General features: G+C 41.1%; 1 protein-coding gene across 2 annotated transcripts in view; it reads right to left on the reverse strand.

Moving 5' to 3' along the window:
• Positions 1-747: 747 nt before the first annotated feature.
• Positions 748-19,169, reverse strand: part of tead4 (TEA domain transcription factor 4) — a 34,151-nt gene continuing 15,729 nt past the window's right edge. The window contains exons 3-12 of one of the 2 annotated variants that reach the window (XM_008432759.2): positions 13,393-13,457; positions 11,905-11,976; positions 10,931-11,065; positions 9,713-9,756; positions 9,383-9,444; positions 9,076-9,206; positions 8,236-8,409; positions 3,577-3,717; positions 2,854-3,006; positions 748-1,002 (exon numbers count right to left, since the gene is read on the reverse strand). In XM_008432759.2, the coding sequence (XP_008430981.1) occupies positions 889-1,002; positions 2,854-3,006; positions 3,577-3,717; positions 8,236-8,409; positions 9,076-9,206; positions 9,383-9,444; positions 9,713-9,756; positions 10,931-11,065; positions 11,905-11,976; positions 13,393-13,457 (1,091 nt within the window). In that variant the 3' untranslated portion in view covers positions 748-888. The remainder of the gene's footprint in view (positions 1,003-2,853; positions 3,007-3,576; positions 3,718-8,235; positions 8,410-9,075; positions 9,207-9,382; positions 9,445-9,712; positions 9,757-10,930; positions 11,066-11,904; positions 11,977-13,392; positions 13,458-19,169) is intronic. The other variant, XM_081607837.1, reaches the window with a different exon arrangement.

Below are 19,169 nucleotides of genomic sequence, written 5' to 3' on the forward strand. Positions count from 1 at the left end.
CACTCATTAAATTGTAGTTTCATCGGGAGAAATTCTGCCTTTAATTATACATGTCATTAGATTCATACCACACTTTACAAAAACCCAGCAACAGAAGGAGTTGTGTGTGAAACACGTGTTTTTCAATCTGACACAGGCCAACTTACATATGCAGACAACTTCAGCTTACAGATCCCATTTAGTTCAGGTTAGCAGTGTTACAATGTGCCTTCAGTTGGAGTCGGACTGTTGTCAATCAAGGACAAGAAGACGATACGAGACGCATTCGACAATCGACGCCAAACAAAGTGAATACAACACCGTTCAGCTCACCCTAACTTTGTTAAGAGATGAATGTGATTCTGTACATGATCGCTGAAATGCTGTAAAATATTGGCACCATCAGTTATGATCCGTGGATGTGCAAAAAGAGGGATCTTGAATCTACTTTTTCTTCTTTTGCAATATTAATTCAAGTCACTAGATGGCACCCTGAGGCAGTTCAACTCCACACCCCCTCCACATGCACGTCGGTAAAAGAATCTACATTTAAAACAAGCTCTAGTTAAACACAATGAAGAATACCGCCAACGTCAACTCTCTCATGCAGCTTGTGTCGGCCGCGTTTGGCTCCTTTGGTATCGAGACCACAGTGTAGGATGGTCCTCCTCACTTTTTCACAGCCTTTCAGCTTCCGCAGTTCATCGTCTTCTTCAGCAGTAGTAGTGTTCCTGCGCACGCTGACGCAACCAGTGTTTTTCCGAGTTCCCAAACAACTTGTCAGATTCCAGCTTTAAGCTCTGCGGCTTTTGTTTTTTTTTTGTTGTTTTTTTTTTGGTGCGTTGTCGTTGCTTAACTCTCGCTACAAAAGGGTCTAAGAGTTGGCAAGTTCCAACAGTGCGACTCTTGTCAGTCTTTGACTAGCCTGTAAATATGATGCTGCGCGCCATGCTCGCTGGTGGACACTTCAAAGACGTAAGCTATGCACAGCAGGGTCTCCAGAGTGTCCTTGTTTGTCACCACCTAGAAAAAAAACACACACACACAGGTCCAGATATTTATGGATTTATCTCACATAGTTGGTAAATTCTGCATCCCCATCCATCCATGACATTACACTGGCATTCCTTTATTTCTGCTTATGAATTACCTTTAGATGTTGAAAGTTATACATTATTAAGTGGGAATTTATTCTTCCTCTGTTATTCAGAGGGGTAACAATGTGAACATACAGTACAAATCATGTACTTTTAGGAAGTTTACAATGAAGAATTTAAAAAGATACAACAGAAATTTCATAACATTTCTGTTGAAATTGTATGAATTTCATAGGAACTGCTGGAAATAAAACCTTTTCCAGCAGTTTTTAAGAAATTCTGAATATTAGAGAGCAAAATATTTACCACAAATTATTAAATAAGATGGCGGTGATGTTGACTTGAAAATTTGTACTTGAAAGGTCGGGACTGTATTATCCTTCACTAACCACAGATTCTTTAATATGCAGTTTGTGATCAATTATATACTTGTATTGTTAGTAAAACAATATGAAAGTTTCAGTGCTTAGTTTACCAGACCCTTTCAGGCACCACAGGTTGAGTTTACCATCCTGATATAAGAGCATCTCCAGGAGAAAAAGCAGTGAAATCGACCTGGTTTTCTGTTTTGAATGAATTTGTTTTGGGTTCAATGAGTTTTTTATCCGCTACTCAAAGATCACACTGATCAATGAATTTACCAAATAACGGTTTGTAACACTGATGCATATTACACAGATGCCTTGATGTTGCAGGAAGATAAAAAAAAAATGTCGTAGTCTTGAGAAGTAGTTCTTCCTGAAAAGTCAGACTAACCCTATAGAAATGGAGCAGAAGTTGATCACAGAATTCTGGTAAAAAATTATTAAAATTAAGTTTTACAATTTCCAGACTTTTTTAATATGGCACAGAAATCTTGTGTGTATATATATATATATGCTAATATTTGCCTATAGCATTTTGGAGAACCATGACAACGCCATGGCAACGCTACAGTCACAACACAAGCGCACAGCTTCAGCCACTCATTGTTTTCTGTTGACTTGTGAATGCAACACTTGTCACAAGAGGCACTATGCATTGTGCTGCATGTATCTGCTGTCTTTATGGGATTATGAGCTGTTGGTTAAACTGAACTAAATCAGCCCATTGAGACACATAATGTCTCAATGCTGCCCTGTGGTCGTCGGCGTGGGCTCAATGTGGCTATTGTCCGCAGGCTCGTTTGTCAGGAATGCGGCCGTCAACAGAAAGAATACAAAATTCTTTGAACGTTGCTGCTGATAATAACTCTTGTCGTGGTGATACACTCCACTCGGCGCACTTTCCCCTCAGTGCCTGTTGTCTGAGGAGCACAGCGGCTCATTCAGGAGAGTCGAGCTGACTGCATGAAATGATGAGCAAACAAACGGGGGAAACGCAAATGCATGCCACGCTTTTCAAATAAAATCCAATTGAAATATATAGAAGTTTACTGGGGTTTAGAAACAATGACGACACTCTTTGCTGTGGGTCTCTTCAAAAAAGAAGAAAAAAAAAAAACACGAAAAGCAACGCAATAAAGTTGGAGAAAATGATAAGCAGTAATCTTTTTAAAATACGCAATCGTATGTTGGCAACGTGCCTGGAGACATGTATGTTGTTAAAAACAAATATTTCCGCCAGGTAGTTAAAAAAATGTATTTTGTACACATGGGACACATCCAGAGTTTTCTCGTATTACACTTTGGTGTGAGTTTTCACAAAGAATCGTTTTTGTGTAGATGAAAGGCCAAAACGCATTAAAATTTATTTGCTTTCCCACATATCAGAACCCATCACACATTTCTGTAAGTACCTGTAGGATAGTGAAGTTTTCCAGCACGCTGTTCATCATGTATTTCTCAGGCAGATGTTTGAGCTTGTGGATAAAATTGATCATGTATTCACACAGCGGGGATCGGTGGATCCGAAACACGTATCGTCCGTTCTCAAAGCGAGCGAACTCCGTCTGTGAAGATAAACAAGGAAATGTGAACTAAAAACCCAGGAAAGGGTTAAAAATATCCCCACCTACGAAATAAAAAAAAAACAAAAAAAAAAAAAACACAAGGATATATGCTCCACTTAAATGGATACAGTGGATCTATGGGATGAGCCGTAATGTGAGTAATGCAATATATCTAATGCAGCGTATTGCATGCCGGATTTGACATTAAACACATTTCTCGTGACAACTGTAATCAAATAATGAAACCATTAAATATAACCACGTGTGGCCTTCTGAGGCAGATGTCTCAACCAGAAAATATGGAGTATGTGTGTGCGTGTGTGTGTTAATATTGTACAATCCATCAGCACTGCATGGGGGCGGAGCAGCGACTCCGTTTGGCCTACTGGAAATATAGAACTTAGTCAGATTGGGGAGATTTTATGAGTCAGTTTCCAGACCGCAGATCAGAGACAACCTGACTGGAATCCATCTGAACCAGCAGCGGTTATTCACTCAGGGAGAGGACGGGCCTGTCCCTTTGATGTTGCAGACGAAAGAGAGATTCTTGATACGTTTCCACTGTCTTACCTCCACTTTCTCCACCACCTGCTTGCCAAAAGAGCAAACCTTGGTGGACGAGGTGATGATCATGTTCTCAGAACTTTCGTACTGGCTGGACACGCCGTAGAAGAAGCTGCTGTCGTCCTGCAGGTTTACGCTGAGGTCCGCCTTGAGGGAAGACACACAAAAACACGCTTCACTAAATGAATTCAGAGTCTACTACGTAGTGCATCTACCCTGCCAACAGCTCAAATTTGTCCATCTAAAATTCTATTTCAATTTACTGTGAATGCTGCAGCAGTGGCAACAAGTCGTAGCTTTGTTTTCGTTTATCTTAGAATCTTTTGTTGCACTGATTTGTTTTGCTAATTTTAAAGTTTTCCCTCACTGATGTGCATAAGTAAGGAAACAGAAAAGCTGTACGTGTGCCTGATGAACTGGCTGAGCTTTTAAAGCAGAATATGGCCCAAAAATCCACAACAAGCTAAAAAAATGTCACGTAGTACCTTGTAGTTTGTCTGCATTTTGCCAAAATAAAATAGGAAATTTAAATGTATTTTTAGGAGATTTTATGTGATCAGCCAATATAAAGTTGCAGATAGCTGTGAAGAGAAAGGAAAATTATTCAAATAAAGTCAACGTCTTGCTCGGGATCTTTACTGAGAAAGCAGAGACAAAGTAGTGAAGTCAGCGTTGTGGTTGTTTCTTTCAAGGTGTCGAAATGGAAGTGAAATATATTTAATATATATAATATCTGTAATCATTGGTTATTAGCCGCAGGCATATCAGTACTAAATATCGATATCAGCTCAAATTTTTTGGTCCATCCTTATCTTATGGTAAACTTAGCTGTTTTTCCCCCCCATGTTAGGACTGGTAGAAAAAATGTGTAGCTACATAGATAATCTAAATAACAACGTGTGCTTTGACTAGACCAATTTCTTGCTTAGAAAAAGACCCAGCCTGTGGCATCGGATGTAAAAGGTAACGGACTTGCCAAGTTTTCTTTTAGTAAATATTTATACTGTATTCCTCCTTTTGTGCTTACAATTCATGATCTTCTTGGACAAAATGTTCCCTTGAGTTGAGCTCAAAGGAAGACGACGGTCATGTTCCATGCTGCTCGGGTCGAAGCAGATTGGCCCAGTGGTGCAGCTTTGAAATGAGGCAGGTATAATCAGATTACAAATCAGACTGAGGTGCCATCTCCTCTGTCAGACAGCTGGCCTGTTTTACCTTTTCCCCCTGACGGGCTCTTGTCCTCTAATGGGCCATTGAGACACCGCTCAGCCTCCCCTCATCTCTTCATCACCCCGTTTGTCTTCATCCCTAGCTCATGTAATTTCTCTATTTGTCTTCATCCCTGGGGCCCAGTGGCCCTCCCCAAACCGCCGTCCTCTGCTTCCCTAACAGCCAGCGAGGGAATTCATCCAATTACAATCATCAGCGTGCAATTGGCTGATTAGATCACGGTGGGCTGGCTGGCTGTGTAACAATTTAGCCGAGCCGGTTCAAATCAGATTCCCCCTGCACTTCAAAGGCGTGAGACAATCCGTTAGGACAGGGCCACGGGCGCTGAAGGGGAGAGGAGCCGGGCAGCCGATGGCCGACAGGAGGGTCTGCAGGAAATTCAATCTAGAATACCATAGCTTTGGAGGTGGGTCAGTCGCCTGTCACTGTCCCCATGCCAACCTGCACCTCGGCACACCCCCACCCTCACAACCCCCACAGTCATGACCTGCCTCCTGGCAGCGGCACAATGAAAAAGGTTTTCACATCTTTTATAATGTTTTTTTTTTTAATCACATTTTTGGGGTGTGTCAAGGATTTCAGTAAGAAATCTTGCTTTTCTTTCCCCTCCACAACTGCTTAGTTGTGTTTGTGTGTTTTTGTCACGGATGCCTTGAGGACCGGACGATCACCTTGAGAAACGGCGAGTCGAGCAAACCGAGGGCACAAAGTGTTACGCGCCTTGTTTTCATCTCGCGCGCCGAACTGCAGATGTCGCAACCGTCGACTCCACCAGGCTCTGACACCAACCGAGAGAGTAATATTTCACGGACGGATGTCTCGTTGGTTACACGCCACCCAGAATTTCTGCTGTGATCCCCCAACTCTTGTTTGCGCTGTCTGCATCCCTATTTGTACCTCTTCTTTATTGCTGTCTCATTCTGCTTTTTGTTATGATATATGGCACGGTTAGTCATCCCCTTCCTCCTGTAACCCCCAAATCAAATGCCATGGGTCCACCAGCTGCTCTGTCCAAGGAATGGAGAGGGCGCAGTGCCACTCACCAATGTCTTTTATCTCTTTACAATAAATAATGTGGACGTCAAGCATGCAAGAAGGGTAATGCCACAAATACACTCCTATCTGCTGGAGTGAGAAGCGGGGCGGCACTTTGAACTTGACCTTTTCGCTGTACTGCGTCCTGAACGGCTGCGACCGACTAGCCCGACATTTTTTTCTGCTAGTAATGAACCTCAAATTTAAAACATACAAGCCTCAACCTATAATTTATAGAGAAACTACATTGTTGTCTCTACCTCTAATCTGTCAGGACCTCCAACTATTTAGATAAAACCACAGAGAATTAGTTTTTCTATGCAGATGCTACGATCTGTGCTAGCGATCAAAATTAGCTAATTTTCCGCTTGACTGGAGTTGGCCAGTGACTGGTGATTCAGAAAATGTAAAAATCTTATTTATTATGTGATTAGTAATAACACACACTACTGCACCTAGTTGTACTGAAAACAACAACACTCTAGTTTGGAAACGATTTCTGAAGGAGGAAGAAAGTCAGGATCAGTGAGGTGTTTCAAAATGGAAGCGCAGAAAAGCCATTTAAAATAAAACGAAAAGCAGATAACAGAAAGATTCAACCTTTTCTGAAGATAACGCGCAGAGACCAGTGTTTAAGTAATAAAAGCGGAGATTGAAAATTGGTCCCAAATTTTGATCAGTGCATCTCTGGGTTTCTCCCACGTATATTTCCACATATTTCTGACTACCTTAAAAAGCAACTCGTGCATCTGAGTAAATGTTTTTTAGAAACGGGGAACGATAAGCATGTTGACTCACGTAAGACACTCATGAGTCTCATTAATCTGTGACGCTGCACACACACACACACACACGCACACACACACACACACACACACACACACACACACACACACACACACACACACACACACACAAACACACACACTCTTCTTTTGTCCTTAAAAATACTTTACACTTCAGGAACACCCATGAATGCTGTGGACTAAACAATGCAGGTTGTACGTATTTTCAGAAAAAACACGTATCTGAACAGTGTGTCATAGTTTTACATTTAGAACCTGATTCTTTAAAATTCCTACCCTGGTTTTATGTTCACAAAACGAGACAAATTAAGAGTGTTTCTGTAAGTGTGCTGCCAAGCTAAAACCATCTCTTCAATTTGCAGACAGTGAAATAAGTTATAAAATAAATTATTTTATATTCATAAGTTATGAATACGTAAAAATGCACCTCAAGCCCCATGTTAAGGACGGTGGAGGACGTGTGATGCTGTGGGATTAAATTTCTTTTACAAAGTCTCTGGAGACCTTGCTGCAGTCCAGGGCTTTTTAAACCATTTGAGGCTCAAGGAGATTTTAAATAAAAATCTGGTGGATATGAACAGAAGACGGATCATTAATCATCTTCTGGGACTGAGTTGGAAAAGGATTTGAAACATATGCACAGATCAGCACAGAAAAGTGATTAACATGAGGATTAATTTTTCATTATTTGTTCCTTATTTCCAGCACAAACAGTGAATGAAATGCCCTATGGATGTAAACACATACAGTGGACATCAGAAGTGGACGATGTTCACCTTGTCTTCCTGGATTGTCTGCCGTCTCTCTGTATCCCTCATATTGTCATCATTCTTTACTCTCTTAACACTTTCAAAGTGTCACTGTCTCTAACCGTGATTTAAGAGCGTTGCATGGACATCTGTGCATGGTTGCGTGTGCGTGTGTGTGTAAGGGGAGTATCTATAAATAAGGATCTTGGGGGTAGGAGTGTGGGGGGTCACGAGCATTGGATTCAGGCTAATAGTGCAGAGACAGGTGTCTGGGATCACATTTCTCCTGCTGAAAGATCAGGCCTGCCACTCTCGCCAAGGCTGCTGTCACACACACACACACACACACACACACACACACACACACACACACACACACACACACACGCACACACACACACACACACACACACACACACACACACACACACACACACACACACACACGCACACATCATAGACATATACAAATGCAGTAATGGAAGAAGCTCTCTGCACAGCAATGCTCGCTCTGATTGCAGATAACCCACCAATAAGGTCACAGGAGTGGTGACTTTCCATCCTTTCTGGCCCTAAATCGAACTTAAGGCCTTTAACTCCAATGCTTAAGCTGTCTCAACACAGTTAACACCGCAAGACCATTAACAGCCAACAGGTGCTACAAAACATTAACAAGAGTATGCTCACTTTACCCCCATGACTTGGGGAGGATTAGACGATGATGTAGGAAATTTTCGACTTCTGCATGACAGAGAACACGACTGAGGACGCAGCATTTAAAAACTAGACGGATTTGGTCCGGATGCCGATAAAGCAGCTGAAACAGATGTCAGAAAGGACTTTACCCAGAATTTGACGAGAAAGAAAGCGTTGTGTGGCCCTTTGTCAAACAGATCTTTCAGGCCCCCTTTCTTCTCGGGGAACTTGTCGTAGATCTGCCGGATGTCCACGGACTCCAGGTAGGCGTCGCTGTAGCTGGGGTTGGACTGTCCGATGTGCACAAACAAGTGCTTGTTGAACTGGAGAGAAAATAAACATATTAGAGGTCAATAATCCCAGTTCGCTGAACAACAGCCATGTTCTAAATTACCAAGTCTTTGGGACTCTAACGCATTGTGACTTCGGTAAAGGAAGTAATGTCTGTTCTCCTTTTCTCCATTACGTATTGCGATACCATAATTTCACAGAAAAAGAACAACTCATATCTATTTATTTATTTATTATCCATACATATGCTGGACTCATTCATAACCCTTCTAATGTTTTTAACACTTCACAAGGATGGAGCATGTCCTTTTTAGGCTCTTTTCACAATTTTACCAGGGGTCACATTAAGAGTGGAGAGCGCTATGTGTTTACTTTTAATAAAAATTGAGACAATGTGGATTTGAGAATTTACTTTAAATAGAAAAAACTCTAGACCGAGAATTGTAGAATGGCATAAAGACAAACAGACGACACACTGGCAAAACAAAGTTGTTTTTGCAAACCATCATATATTAAAAACTACCCTGCTTAATTAAAACTGTGCAATTTTAATTCAGATCTGAGCTCTAAAATCACATTAATATATTAGTAAAATCTTACTCAGCTCAGTTTTTAAATTTATTTTAGTGACTTTTTGCCTTAGAACACCTGAGATACTTTCCACAAAGCTGCAGACTGATGAAGGCAGCTGAACTCACAGTCTCCGAGTCCTGAGGTTGCTCCAGGAAGGCGGAAAACTCCAGCATCCGCAGCCTGGAGCTGGCAATACTTCTGCCTTGCCAAGGGGGGGCGCCGGGAGACATGGACAGTCCTGCTGTGCTCTCATAACCTGGAAAACAGTGAGTGTGCAAATGTGCTGCTTGAATGGGACGAAACCAGAACTCGTGAAGACATAAAAACCGGAGGCATTTTTTAGAGCTGTGCACAAACGGAGCCGAGTCGTCCTGTTTCTCTGTGACATGACGGGCGTCTTTCAACGCAGCGGAGGAGAGAAGGCGCACCCACCTGTTATCGGGGTCGGGCCTGACGCCTGCATGGCATAACTCTGCTGGGAGAAGGGCTTAATGCTGGGAGGGAGAGACAGACAAGAGGAGGAGAGGCATGTTATGCTGCTTCTCGGCCCCACAACCCCGTCTCATGTACTCACTAATTGGACTGAGTGACCGCGAGGAGCAGCCTGGTGCACCGAGAGCCAGGCTGCTGAGGGCCTCTGTTTCTAACAGCACTGATGCGTTTTGATTTGCTCAGAAATTATTTTTCCTGACTGAAATCTATCTGGTGACTACTGAGTTAATGACAAACCACTGATGGATGGCAAAAAATACGGATACTTACTCCTCATGGCCTCCTGTCTGAGCTGGAATTGTCCCGTGCCAGAACTGGGGAAAAAAATAAATAAGAGAAAAAAAAATTTGAAACTTCAAAAGTGATTATTCTGAAGTCACTGTGGTTAATCTGCTTTTGAAAGTGATGTAAATTACATTATTCTATTTGACAAACATGTTAAATATAGACATATTTGATGTATATTTGCTTGACAATGTCGATGGAAGCATTTGAGAAAATGCAATGTTTACTGCTTCTTTCACAATTGGTTACTATATGATGTTTTTATGGTGTAAAGTACGTTGAGCTGCCATTGTTGCTGAAATGTGTTGTGCAAATAAGCTTGACTTAACTTTACTATAATGCTGTCAAGTCATTTTGTGTGTGTATAAATGTATACCCATTGCATGATGATGCCAACACCATGCTTTACAAAGGGAACGTTGTGTTATAGACTTTAAATTATAAACAGGGGGACTTTTTACTAATTGAGCAACTTCAGAAGGCAGTTAGTTGCGTTGGATTTTAATGAGTGGTTTTCAGAATAAAAGCCTCTTTTAAGATTTTAACAGGTGTTGAAGCATGTACTCCCACTTCACAGTTATAAGCTTCTTTACTCCTTTATGACTTAAGTTTAAAATCTCCGCCTGGATATTTTTGCTTATTTTAATTGTACGCAATTCTTTAAATGTCTTGTGAGTTGATATATATTTGCCCATTTATCCATAACAATTGGAACTTTCAACATCTGTCGAGTTATTTTCGCAATTTACCGTCGATTTAAAAGTGTTTCGTCAGATTTCACTCCCTGCTACAACGGGAGTAAAATTACCGTAATAACCCGATATTACCTGGAAAGCGCAACATCTCTCCTTTCAGAAACCACTGGAATTTTTCACACAGTTCTACGGGTGGCGGAATTAAGGTACTGCAAATTTGGCTGGATCGCAGCTGGAAGGGTTAAGTTGGTTTGTTGATAAGCCACAATAAAATACACTGTAGCATGTATTGTGACAAAATGTAGAAATATCCAAAGGATGCGCACCTTTGCGTTAAAATAAATCTAAAACATAGTCCACACAAATTCCTACAAAGCATGTCTGCATTAAAATAAAAAATCTGAAAATCTCTCAAGATAGGAAGCGTCATCTGGATGAAAACATTTATGTATTTACTGTCCAAAAATGCATAAATAAATCCAACTTCGCTGTGTGATTTAAGACTTACTCCACCAGCAGTAGGATAAGCTGGTCTCGAGAGACCCTGGAGAGCCATCTTGTTCTGGAAGGCTGTGGGTGAGATGATCTGAGCAGAGGACATGGTGGCCATGCTCTGGAGGGCTTTGTCTTTGGCAGCCTGATCCTGTAGAGATGGACAAACAGTTCAGTATAAGACAAACAGACTACAGAACAGCTCTCATCAGCCTAACTTTGAGTAAACATCAGTCCTCTTTCTAACACAAGCGCTGCCCTAAAAAGGGAAATGAGAGACTAAGGCCACCTTGCATCATCTGAGTTCCTGCCAGGCGAAGAGGTGGACAGAAGGTAATATTACCGTGGAGGGCCTTTGGGTCAAGAGTTAAGTTTATTGCTTTGGCAGGAGCAAGCCAGCGATGACAACCAGAGGTCGTACTGGAAGTCAAGGCAGGCATCAGGATGATATGTCAGTTCTGGCACCGAAACCGTAAAATACTCATACCATCACAAACATTAAAGACGACGGACAAACTGGAGACAAAACCTTTGAGTTTTCAAATCTCCTCCTTCAGCAGTTTCCAAACCGCAGCGGGCTGTGAGCGCCTGCCACCCTGCCCAAATGGGCAAGGCCACACGGTGCATTCTTGTTCCCAGAATTGGCGAACACAAGGGCATAGCTGAAATATGGGGGTTACATGTGGCAGGGATCTCAGTTACACTAAAGGCGTATTTAAAAAGGCCGGCCGCTGGGGCCAACCCTGTGACTGGTGCAGAGCCCTGCCAGCTGAACCCTGGTGGCGGGCGTCCAAGGTGAAGGAGAGGCGCGTTGCCTGTTGTGACTGTGAGCATGTAAGCGTATGCGAATGAGTAATGCAAACTGAGAAGGTACTGAAGAGGCAGGGATGTGTGAGCTCTTGGTAAACCGTAGAGGGAAATGTGTTTTCTAATAGTTTTGAGGTATTAAAGTGGAAAAAATAGATGAAAAGCAAATAAAAGTTGACTCACGTAGCGTACCTTGAGCTTCACCTGGATCTCCCTGGCCTTCCGTCGGGCAAGAACCTGGATGTGACTGGATACCTGGAAGACAAAGACAACGACATACGGCACAAAGTGAAGCAGAACCTCACACAAAGGGAATTAACATTAAATTCAAATTAAAGATGCACAGAGACCAGAATTGGTCTAATACTGTTTTTCAATTAGTGAACAGATTTCAACAAAATGCTACCACAACACTCTTTGGTGTAGACGTTGTCTGCAAAGAAGATGTAATTTAGCTATTTTCCTTATTTGCCTGGTTTATTCAACATAAGATTCTGCAAAATACCCTTCTGGCTTCTACAACAAAGAGCTGGACTTCGATGTAGGATCTAGAATAAACACGTGAAGCGCTTAGTGCAGCTAAGCTCTACTAACTGGACTAATTTAGTTTATTACATAATTGAATTATTTTCTCTTTGTTTTAATATGACAGTGAGAGACTCCTTAACAACAGCATTTCTTCTCAAAGACACACAATGTGACGTCACCTTGTCTAATAATTAATGACATTTTGAAAATATTTAAATTGTTTTTCTAATATTTTGCAGTTCGCTAATCAGAAATGCTCCACACAGTCATTAACGACATCACTCTAGTTTAAATTTTTGCTTTTGTTCAAAACATGTTAAAAATGTAACAGAATTATGATCTGAACAAAATGTAGATATTTCACACATTCTCAAGAATGATGCAGCTCATTCCCTAAAATACACAGAGAGCCTCAATCTGAAATAATAATAATAAAAAAACACTTGTTCATAAAATTAAAGTGGATTAAAATCAGGAAAGAGGAGCTATGTGTTCCAAAGGTAAATATTGTTTTTTATACTATGTAATTGAAGAATAAAAATGTTATTATTGTAAATAATGCTTTGCCTGGTGAAATAAAGCTTCAACTAACTAACAGCTGAACTAAAACATGCAGACAGACCTTTAACTGGTTACAAACCAGTAGGTGTCCCTCTACGCCCTCATCGGGTTTATTATCTAGTTTGAATCCTTTTCTGACTCTTACTGGCTTCTCATCTCCATTCATTCCCAGTCTAATGTGGTCAGATGACTTCGTAACACATCAATCACCGTCCCATAAATCAGTCCTTCCATATGAATAATTCAGAAAGTAAGACAACGTTCCGAATTCCTCGCCTTCCCGCTTCCCTCCTCCATCTAAATCACAGTATTCCCCAGCATCTTCTTCCCGTCTAACAAGCACCAGATCCACGAGGTGCTGAAGAAACAACACCGACACCTGATCCTATAGCATCTGTGCATTGGGCCCCGGCCCTAAATCAATCATCAACTCTGGCTCTCTGGCCAGGAGGTGGGTGGTGGTGGCGGAGCGGCGGCGGGTGGTGGGGTTTCCACGGGGTGTCGGTGCATCACTCAACAGGATTTTCTGCAGCCGTTCAAAAATAGCAGGCTGCAGCAAATGGCACTCGGAGAGAAACTCACCTGCTTCCTGGTCCGTGTCTTCCCTGTGCGAAGTTTGATGTACCTCGCTATCAACTCGTTCCGCCCTGTCGAAACAACAGAAAAGTTTTTCCCTCAACATTTTAGCTACAGAATCGGTCTCCTCTTTCCGTTAAATTCGTATTTTAAACCTTAAACAAAATGTTAAAATGAATAAATAATAATGAGGTATTAAAAAATGAAAACAACATGTAAAAGAACATGATGGAAAATCCTGTCATTATTAGCTGGATAACAGTCTCCAGCAAAATCCGATGTGCTGCACATGCAGCTTATTTCTGTGCACATATTTATAGAAATAGTACAATAGAATAGACCAAATGCATGCCTTATCACACTTCTGAGTGTCTATAATGAGACAGTGTTTCCTCATGTAAAGTTATACACTGCCTTGCATCAAGTATTCATACCCATTGAACTTTTACACATTTCAACCACAAACTTCAGCGTACTCTACTGAGACTTTAAGTGATAGAATGAACAGAAAAGGATGCATGGCTTTTCAATATCAATTTGCTTTAAACAAATCAAACTCATAAATTGTGGTGTGCATTTCCGTTCAGCCTCCCTGAGTTAATACTTTGTAGAAGTTTTGCTTGACATTTTTCCCAGACTTGCCACAAATTCTCCTTCAATTGACACAAGGACTTTGATGGTTAATACATAATAATGTTCTTAAGCAGTATTATGTGTTAGTCTGTTTGGTGAAAGGTGAACATCCTATGTGCGAAATAAATTTTTCTTTCATTATTGCTCTTTCTTCAGCTCCATCAGTATTACCATAGGTTATGTGTAGCTATCAGTACTGCAGATAAACAAACCCACAGCATAAAACGCCTCCACCATGTTTCATAATGGGGATGTGCAGGGATATTTTCTTTTGGCATACTAATCCACACCACACTTCTCCGATTTCTACTTGTAAATGTATTTGAAGGCTATCTAATATTTTCTCTAATATTTGATAATTGTGTTATACTTTGTACTGGTGTATCACATCAGTACAGAGTATCAGTATTTTGTACTAATACTTTGGTCATAAAAGTGTCAGTACAATTTTATGAAATTGGTCACAAAATTAAATGGGGGGAAAAGAAAAATTTAAGGGGTATAAATGCTGCATAAAAATGTATCCAATCTGACAAAAATGAATTATAGCAACTTCTCAAATCACAAAAAACGTAGAAAAAAAAATCAAGTATGAATACGTTTGCAACGCACCATGCACGTACAGATCACTCTGCAAACACACACGCAGAAAAGCGTCGTGGCTGTCGAGTGTGTCAGCACCGGACGCTTTAAGTGTAAGTGTATCGTGTTAGTTTATCACTAAGTATACAGTCTTGTGTGTGAGGGCTTGCATCAGGCTCAGAGTGGCCCCCGGAGCCTTAGCTCAGCTCATATCTCTGCAGTGAGTGTGTGTCTGTGCGCCGCTGACAGACAGGTCACACTGGCGGAGCAGGTGGAGGCTGAGGCCATGCGATCCTCAGACGGGACTCGGGACAGACAGGACACAGGCCAGGGACGGGAGGCCCGGCGCGGTGAAGCAACTGGTTTGTGTTTCTTTGTTTATAGAATATCACCTTTTACTGTAGGCAATCATAAATCTTCCCCAAATCTGTTGGAGAGAGTCATTCATAGTGACAATAATTAAACACACCTGATTGAGTTAAATAACTCCAGAACGAAGAAAAGGTCTGACAAGCTTTTGCGTCACATCCTAAACACGTTCGTTTTTCCACTTGGCACCACATCGCCACGAGTTAACACGTGGGGCAGTCACGTCGCTCACGCACGTCGGGAAGGATTTCACATTTTCTCCGACATACTAACGCTTCGGTCAGACCTTACACTTCCCACTTCCTGCGCAGTAATCAGAGGAAACCAGACACTCGCTCTAGACCCCATCAGGCATTTTGTCAACCAATAAAAGTGATCAGATTTTGGACGGAATGCAGAGCGACATTTCTCCCTGGTGCGCATGTGAACCCAAACAACTCCCAGTTTTCTCAGGGAGAAATTTCCACATAGAAAGCAGTCTTGTGTTTGCATTGAAGAAAACTGGTAACTGTCTCTGTGCGCTGCGGTGAAGAGGCAGCAGAGAACTCTATTCTGAGGTAGAAATCACAATCCTGTGTTTTAAGTGATATATCATCAAGCTTTCTGCTTGCATTTTCTATTTTCAACATGAAAAAAATTAAAGATTTTTTTTTTTTTTTTTGCAAGGTGCGCAAAGTTGGGACTTTGTTTTGCGTCCCGTGCCTTCGGTCTGCCCAAACCTTTCTGCACAATGAGGCGACATGCTACCTACAGCTAACTGTGATGTGCATTAGCCACAGATTGTAAGTCGCTGTCTGTTGGAATAATATGTAATCATAAACAGGGGGACCTGAACCTGCCACATAATCTTGTGATATTAAAATGCCACAATATTTCATGTCAAAGTGAGGCCTGTCCAGCAAAGCACTATCAAGTCGCTGCATCTGTCTACGCCGTTATCGTAACATCCAGATCTCAAGGTCACTGCTTTAACCTTGACACTCTGTGTATTTCTGAAAATAAAAAGGAAGTAGTTCCTAAGTTAACCATAAGTCGATTTAAAGTGACCCTTTGTCAGACTGGCAGAGAATCTCGGCTGCAGCATCATTATATTATTATGGTATTATGTTATCATTATTATAAACGTTGAAGAATCCTTGGGACGATTTGAAGTCATTTCTTTTAGGTGTAAAAAATAAAATAAAATAAAATAAAATGTGACAGACGAGGTACAAAGGATAGCTGCAAATTTGTAAGACAATTTTTTGGTCTGATGTGCAGCTCTCTGTTTTTGAAGCCCTTTGTGAATTACAGTGGCGCCTAAAATGATCCAATGTTATCTGCAAATTGGGTATATTTGGAAGGATACAAACTAGACAACAAGCATAATTTAAAAAGCTCTTTGTAAGTGATATTACAATTGGTTTCTCTCAAATTAGCACAAAATGCCCCTTCTAATGAGAACTACAACCTCAAAATGATTCAAACTCTTCAGGACTAACATGTTTAGTACTTAGTAGAGCACTTTTCTGCTGATTCATAACTAATCACCAACTTCTGAAGCTGCCAGTTCATTGATGTTCCTGGTTTTCTGTGCCGTTTCAACTGCCTTTTGCAGATCCCATCAGAGATTTCCCATCAGAAAGTTAAAGTAGCAATAGTCTTGAAGATTTTGGCCTACTGTGAATTGCTGCAATTCAAGCCACACCACTTTGGCTCGTGCATGAGCATTAGGCGCCGAGTCCACGTCTGAGGAAACTAGTGAGTCAAAATATTTGAATTCTGTGCTCTTGATTCGCTCCTCTCCATTGATTTTGGTTGTGCCATTGGTATTTTAGGTATTGGAGACGAGCAAACAAATGAATAATATTGACTTTTTTAAGAAATCTAATCTGCATCAACGGTTGAATCGCTCTAATACGGTTGGCCTCCTTCAGCTGGTACAAAAATTGTGCAATCTGTTACTGAATCACTTCCTGCTAAAGAGCCCCCTGGTGGTTGGGGAAAAATCCACAAGAATTATACAGTCACATTTCCAAAGAAATTGCTTTTGTGTGAAGCTTTTGTGGACTAAAGGGAAATCTTAACCCCCACACATAGACAGTTTCCGACACATTTCTGCTCCAGACGCTGTATTCTTTCTGTTCTGATCTTATTTTCTCTTCAGGGACATAACGTAACCGTTCGGTGTTTATCAGGCGGTGAACTTTTCTCAAATGATTGTTTGAGCCCCTAAATACATATTTCTTTAATTGCTTGGGGATTAAGGAAGTGTTCCACATTTCCTGACAATCAAAGTCTTAAAAAGCAGAAAAGAGAACATTTGTCAAAACTGCTCAAATTCTACAACCTCAAATTAATGTTCATGAGACATTTTCCCCTCAGGAAATTATCTTCACTTGTGCAATGTCTGTGCAACAGGACTTTTCAAAGCAGCAGCGATGGGAGCTTCAAGTCTCTGTTGGTGAATAAACCAACAAAAAAAAAGGGGGTGGGGGGGGAATATTTTAAAAACCTCCTATCTTATTTCGTGGATTTAAAAAGACATTCCTGAAGTGAACTTACTGTTCCACTTGACTGACCTGCCAAAAAGATTTTACAAATTAGTATAAGAAACCAAAACTGGAACCTTTTTCACTCGTTACCATGAATGATTTTAAAAAAATATTCCACCACCAACTGAGCAAAGGGACAAACTGCTTTCATCAGTGTGACAGTATGCCTTTCCAAAGTGGTCAGGTTCACATTTCAAGCATTAAACAACTTGGGAAGTCAAAGACGCTTCGCCTGATGCACTCGTATCAGATGCCCTACCACTCCTAGTGTGAGTGCTTGACTCTTCAAAAATACCCTCCAACACACCCATGAGATCAGAGAGGCGACTCAGTCACACAACGATGAGATCATGATATCCAAATCGGGGAGCGCAGACACAGAAGTCGCTCCTGCCGAGGCTGTAGGAAAGTTCTACCGTTACAAATTGCTCCACAGCTTGATGTTGTTTATTGCGCCGCCCAGAGACACGGAAATTTCTGGAGGGGGAATCTGATTCTGTAAAGATTTCTTGGGGGTGGGGGGCATGAAAAGTCCAGGTTTTCCCGAATTCAAAGTTATTGCCGTGTCCTTTCAAGTGAGAAGAGCTGAAGAATGAGACATTTCTAGTAGTTTTATCAGGATGTGATGAAAAAGAGCAGGTGTGAACCACTGTCTCATGGTAAAGGAGGTAATTTTTATTGTTTTATTTTGAATAAAATATGTATAATTTTCCATCCTCTTCACAGAAATGTTTCATTTTGCTTTGGCCGATCACATAAAACCTTTAAAAAACACACACACACACACACACACACACACACACACACACACACACACACACACAATTAATTTTATGATCGTTACGAAATAAATGAAAATCTCAATGAGTTTTAGTAATTTAATGGAGGACAATTATCATGATCAATACTGTCGATCAGTGTCTGGTCTCTTTGGTTTATCCAACCACAGCATTTGATATTCCAGATATTGGACAGCCCAACTTAATATCAAAAACTAATCTTTAAAGGAAAAATACGGGTATTTGGAGGAGAATTTCATCCAAAGAAGAAATAAACCATTAGAGAAATTTGTTAAATTTGTCTCCCTGTCCTCAACGTTGTGGATGGAGGTCAAACAGAGGTGCCAGAGGTGAGTATTTTCCAAAGTCTGCCTCTGGGCCCGGCTGCTCATAAATCTGCTCTCCCCCAGTCCGGCTCCGACCATCGCTGACCTGGTCTGATTTCTCTCCCTCTGACTTAAGAGTTTCTTCAACGCATTCCTGACATTCCTGTTTACTCACTGGCTCACCTTGGCTCCTGAATTTGCTGCTACAACATTGTTCTGTGTTTTTTGTGAGGGTTTTTTTTGTACGACTTCATGTCTGTGCAACAGAAAAGCAATGTGCTTTACAATTAAAATAAATTACTATCGAATAAAGGGGAATAGTAGCTATAACGGTATCTGAAAAACATTTTCTGTCCTTGGGTCCCACTGCTTCCTCTTAAGAAAACACAGATCAAATGAGGAATCTCTAGGTTGGTTGTCATTTGCTCTCCAATAGAGTCGAGCGGCTATTAAGAGATGCGTAAAGGCTTATGTCAAACTCCAGTTCCAACAACATGTCAATTTTATACTGGTCCAGAACAATCTGAGCGGATTCATATTCTCTAACTTGTAACAAAGTT

The sequence above is a fragment of the Poecilia reticulata genome, chromosome 6 (assembly GCF_904066995.2).
Source record: "Poecilia reticulata chromosome 6, P_reticulata-male-v2, whole genome shotgun sequence".
NCBI lineage: Eukaryota > Metazoa > Chordata > Actinopteri > Cyprinodontiformes > Poeciliidae > Poecilia > Poecilia reticulata.